The sequence below is a fragment of the Lissotriton helveticus genome, chromosome 10, assembly GCF_964261635.1.
Source record: "Lissotriton helveticus chromosome 10, aLisHel1.1, whole genome shotgun sequence".
NCBI lineage: Eukaryota > Metazoa > Chordata > Amphibia > Caudata > Salamandridae > Lissotriton > Lissotriton helveticus.
The window spans coordinates 594524502-594530501 of NC_136071.1; the positions used below are offsets into that span (position 1 = coordinate 594524502).

The window sequence follows — 6000 nt, forward strand, 5'->3', positions numbered from 1 at the left end:
GGGAAGAACCACGGACCCCGAACAGCCAACAGCTTCAGAGTGGGAAACCACGACCTGCTGGGCCAGAAAGGCACCACCACCACCACCTCCCGATTCTCCACCATCAGGCGAGACAGGAAGCGAGAAATCAGAACCAGAGGAGGAAATGCGTAAAGCAGGTGAGCAGGCCACGGTAGGGACATGGCATCCACCCCCCAAGACCCCTCCTGAGGAATCCGGGAGAAGAACCGGGCAAGCTGCACATTGAGCCGGGAAGCAAAGAGGTCCATAAAGGGAAGACCAAACCTCCCGCACACCAGACGAAAAGCCGCTGGAGTCAAGGCCAACTCCAGGGAGGCAGGAAAAAAACGACTGAGGGCATCCGCCACCCCATTGTCCACCCCCCAGACATGAACAGCCACCAGGGACAAACGATGGCACTCCGCCCAGCAAAACAAGGGGGACACCACCGCGTTCAGGGACCGAGAATGGATACCTCCCTGGTGATTCAAGTAGGCCACCGTTACCGAGTTGTCCGACTGAACCAACACATGGTGGTCCAACAGAAGGAGCCGAAACCCCCGGACAGCCCGACACACAGCAGACAACTCTCGCCAGTTCAAAGACTGATGACCCTCCCGGAGGGACCACCGACCCTGAAGGCACTCTGACCCCAAAGTCGCCCCCCAGCCCAAAGCGCTGGCATCCGTCGTCAGAACCACCGGAGGAGGACACTGCAGAGGCAAGCCCCTGTCCAGATTGGACGACAGAGTCCACCAGCGCAGGGCCGGAAGGATCGACAGAGACACAGGGACCAAAAGGGACAAGTCCCCCGACAAGGGATTCCACCGTGCCAACAGGTAGGACCAAAGAGGACGAAGATGGAAACGCGCCCAAGGGACCGTGAACACCGTGGCCGCCATCAACCCCAGAAGGCGCAACCAAAGACGGACCTGAAAGGACCGACCCAACAGAAACCGCCGAGCCAGGGTACACAGGTTTACAGCACGAGCCACCGGCAGGAACACCCGATTCAAATCCGTGCGGAAACGGGCCCCTATGAACTGCAAGCCCTGAGAGGGGAGAAGATGACACTTGGGGAGGTTTAACAGGAACCCATGGTCCCGCAAAGCCACACACACCAACCTCTGATCCACCAACAACTGCTCCGCGGAGGGAGCATGCAGGAGCCAGTCGTCCAGATATGGATAAACCATCATCCCCCGGAGGTGCAAGAAAGCCACCAAGGGAGCCACCACCTTGGTAAACACCCTGGGAGCCGACCTCAGGCCGAAAGGAAGAACAACAAACTGATAATGGACCCCCAGAAGACAAAAGCGAAGGAATGGACTGGAGAGAGGATGGACAGGCACGTGATAATAGGCATCCTGAAGGTCCAGAGTGCACATGTAATGACCCCGGAGAACCAGGGGAATCACCCTCTGAAGAGTCTCCATCTTGAACGGAATCCGCATGACAAACTTGTTCAGGGCCTTGAGATCCAGAACAAGACCAAACCCTCCAGTCACCTTGGGCACCATAAAAATGATGGAGTAAAACCCCTGACCCAGCTCCCCCGGAGGAACCACCCGAACCGCCCCCTTGTCCAACAGCGACTGAACCCCCAGAGACAGTTCCGCACGTTTGGACGGGCAGGACGGCCAAGGAGTCGGACGGACCCCCGAGTCCGGAGGCAGGCTGGAGAACTCCACACGGTACCCCAAACGGATCACGTCCAGGACCCATAAGTCTGAACAGGAGGACATCCAGGCCGGAAGAAACAACCAAAGCCGACCACCTACCAAGGATCCGACCTCGGACCCCAGATAGTCAGGAACGAGGCTTTGCAGGAGGGGACTTTGCCTTCTTGTCCCGACTCCGTCCAGGCTGAAAACGACCACGACCCCTGGAAAACTGCCTGTGAGAAGAGGGGCGAAAGAAAGGCTTAGGTTTAGAAAATGCCGGAGCAGCCGAGGGCAGCTTGAAAGAGGAGGAATGCTTCTTCTCCTTGAAAAGCAGATGAAGCTAGCCCTCCAATTCAGCCCCAAACAACATGGAACCCTGAAAGGGCAACCTCAGCGCAGCAGACTTCTGGGCCGAATCAGTATTCCAATCCATGAGGACCAAGTTCCTACGAGCATCCACGCAAGCTCCCCCCGAGAGGGCAGAAGCACGCACCACATCGAAGGACACGTCAGAGAGGAACTCCACCTGACGCTCAATGTGGGCCAGGACAGCAGAACAGTCAGTAGCATTATCCATGGACCCATACAAAGTCTTCAAGTCCGAAAGAAGGGACTGAGCAACATAAGTCCCGTAGATGCCCGCCCTCAGAGCCAGATGGGAACCAGAATAAGCCTTACCCAGCGAAGCGTCCACCCTCTTGTCCACTGGATCATGCACAACAGCATCCTCAGCCAAAGAAGTGCGCCCCACCAGACTGGCCACGAAAGAATCCACAGGAACAGAGTCCGGCAAATCCTTCGCCATATCCTGAAGAGGATAGAGTTTTGCCATAAAGCGAGGAAGCAGGATACGATCAGGATCCTTCCACTCCGATCCAAAACCTCCCTGACACAAGGATGGACAGGCAAAACCGCAGGCGCAGCGCACTGGAACTGACGAAGCAAGGACCCACCAGAAGTACCCAGGACATCGTCAGCAGGAAATCCCATATTCTCCTTCACATGGGACAATAAATCCGGCAACATATCCTTATCCACATATTTGCCCTTGACAACATCATGCTCCAGATCACCATCCTCCGACCCAGAGGAAGAAGAAGAAGAAGGGCGGGAACACCACCGGACCTGGACATGGAACGTGATCCCTTAGACCTGGGACCCCCCTTCTCCAACAAGGTCTCTCTGATCAGCTCCTTCAATCTGGCATCACCACCATGGGCACGACGCCTGGACCTCGCAGGAGGACGAAGAAGAAGAAGAAGAGGAGGACTCCTCAACATGCCTGCTCTTCTTCGAGTGCTTCCCCATGATGAAAATACAGCAGAACCATCAGCCACCAAGGACTGCCCAAGGCCAGCAGGCAGAAAGCCTAAGGAAAGCACCAGCAAATGGTCAGAGAGGCCCCTTATGCACAAAACGAACAGGACCCTCCTTAAACCGTGGCAACCAAGCAGCAGCACCACTCGCCCAAATCAGGAGACAAGAAATGCAGGCACCGCAGGGGAAGAGAATATTAAATAGTTAAAAACAGAAAAAACCCGCTACGCGGTACTCACGAGGGAAGAGCCGGCAAGCCCTCCAACAAACACCGCCACCGGCCGTCCATCGAAATGCCTGACTTCCTGCTCTACACAAAGGAAGTCAGGCACACCCCGGCAGGAAGCGACCCAGCCGCGCGGGGGCCGCCGCACCACCGGAGCCACGGGAAACAGCACCGCGTCTCTGAGCAAGCCAAGCAGGACAGAGACGTGGCCGAACACCTCCCACAGCCACACGCAGGACCAAACAGTCCAGAGTTCCAACGGCAGCCAGGAAGATGATCCAGGGAACCCCTCGAGCCCGGCAGGAGGGGAAACCCCGAAAAAAACAGCCCTACCCGAAGCCCAGCAACAGGTAGGCATCACGCAGAAAAAATTGTCGAAGACAGAAAAAAGAACAGGAGGCATGCTGGGTACTGTACCCTTATGTACTCCCTATAGGGAGAGGGAGGGGCGTACCAGCATTCCTGTTTTTCTTTTTTCTGTCGATGAGATAGTAAATCTCACTTGTTAAGTATGAAGGGGACGAGGACAGGAGGGACCTGGGGGTAATGACCTAGGTCTGAATGAGATACTCTCCAGTTCTTAATAGTGAATATTTTCGTTTGCTAAATAAATTTCTGGTCACAATATGTGACGACTTGTGACCTCTTTTTGGGACCAGAACAACAATGTATCTGGCCCTATTAAATTCTATGACACTTAAAACTGTTTCCTTATTTTGAGTTACTCTAGCTTGATCTTCATGCTTACATGGCCAAAGTACAAGTTTGCTCTGCGAATTAAAAAACATTTTTTAGTAAGGCAAGTGACACTGGTGTTTTGGATGCAGGTGGCAGGAATCTGCTAATTAGAAAAAATAATGCATAAACAAGATCACACACATCATAAAAAATGTAATTTGTTTATGTACGTATATTGTGGTGTTTACTTTTCTTTCTTTCTGTTCTAATTCCACTTACTTCCATTTTTATTGTCTTCACAGATGGATGCCTCTGCCACATGACAAGTATTGCTGCTGGTGCCCTTGCAGCATTCCTCAATTTGTGAACACAGATTGCCAGAGCAAAATATCTCAATGCTATTTATTTGCAGCAAGTCAGTAATATGTTTTCAGCATAATGTTTGAAACCACATAATAAAATAAATCATGCAATCCAGATTTTGTGCAAAGTTGTATTCTTATAGAAAGCACCTCATAATAAGCGGGAGATTGTTATGTTTCGATTATGGCATGTCCTTTTCTCACTAATTTCAGAAAATGGGGAAGTGGAACGTGCACTCCAATATAAATCTCAAGATCTTCAACTTATAAACGTTAAGTAATTGGTGCTATGGTACTTCATCGGCTGTCAAATCGCATGATTAGATTATAGAGACAAAAAACAGAGGGAAGAGCTGCTAGTACCATGCACTGTTCACTGTTTTTTTTCTCCAAAACCCTATTTGTAAATAGAAATAAACAAGGCCAAACAAATATGCAAACTGTCATTGTATTCAATTTGTTCAAAAATTAATCAGTACATGTCAAATAATAACGTTTATAATACAGAAACAATATTATGTGCTTAGTAATGCTTAACATGAATCAATCTTAATGATGCAAATAATCAATAAACAATCTTAATAGTTCAAGAACACAGTTGTACAACTCTTCATCTGTGTTTAGTGTGCGGCCCGATGCATTTCAAGACAAAAGAGTGCCTTCCTCAGGGGCAAACCAGTAACAAATATCCTGAAGTTACTCATGATGTCGGACTATTTGTTGGTGGAGTATATTATCTCAACAGCAAATAGCAGTAAAACCATGGTCAAGAAAGAGTGTATAAAACACTAAATATATGCACCAATGGATCAAGGAGAATGTGAGTCAAGAAGTCACTGAGAGAGTGCTCACGTTAAATGCGACGAAAATAGGTTCATGCGTGTCAAAACTAAATAGATAAGCCCAAATAGTAAAGTGTGTCTCGATATACTCATCATAAGAAAAGGATCCAAACACTCAATTATGTAAAACAAATACTTTATAGAGAAGGTACTGGGGGAAAAAACTCACCATAGCACGTTATAAGGTCAACACATGGTGTAAGGGGCTGTCAAAGTGGAACAACATCGCTGTGAACAAGAACACTGCTCATCATAACCAAACCCCCAAAAAATCGAAAATTTGAAAATTATAAACCAATGTGCTAAGCGTTCACAGAAGCTCACCTCAAGAACAGCTATATATAACACGCTCTTCGTATATATCAGAAAACTCGGAAGGTTGAAAAATATCAGGAGCCTACGAATAAAGTGAACACAGTTTTAGCACAAAATAAAAAATGACACTCGATACAACGAACAGCAGTAAAGGAATCTAAAAAGTCATGAAGTCTTACAGAGAGAATGCCCAATAATCCAAGAATAATCCTTGCTAAGCTAAGACTCGGTGTAAAGTCAGCGTTTGTCGATATGTGGAAGATGAACAGTTAAAAAAACAAGGGAACATGGAAGAAGCCTGTGTCATGTTGTGCGTGTAGAAATAAACGATGCACTGCCAGTAGTTCCAACAGGGATGTGGAAACCACTTATAGAGATACCAATGGTAGTGTAAGAATGAATACTGAATCAATGATAACAAATCGATAGTGAAAAAAATCGAGAATTAATAGCAAACTGGAGGCAAGAAAACATGCTTACCAGTATATAAAAATGATACAAAAGTAACTGAGGAAACAAGAGGGAGACTTGTGACCAGTGCTTGGAGTGAAAATAGAAAAAGGACTAACTGTAGTACCAACGTTAGACAATAAAAC

At 48.5% G+C, this 6000-nt stretch overlaps 1 protein-coding gene across 1 annotated transcript in view; it reads left to right on the forward strand.

The window, feature by feature from the left end:
- Nucleotides 1-4362, forward strand: part of LOC144785418 (UPF0764 protein C16orf89 homolog) — a 793662-nt gene extending 789300 nt beyond the window's left edge. Inside the window, exon 8 of the mRNA XM_078664337.1 lies at nucleotides 4188-4362. Within this exon, the coding sequence (XP_078520463.1) occupies nucleotides 4188-4252 (65 nt within the window). The 3' untranslated portion in view covers nucleotides 4253-4362. The remainder of the gene's footprint in view (nucleotides 1-4187) is intronic.
- The last annotated feature ends 1638 nt before the right edge of the window (nucleotides 4363-6000 follow it).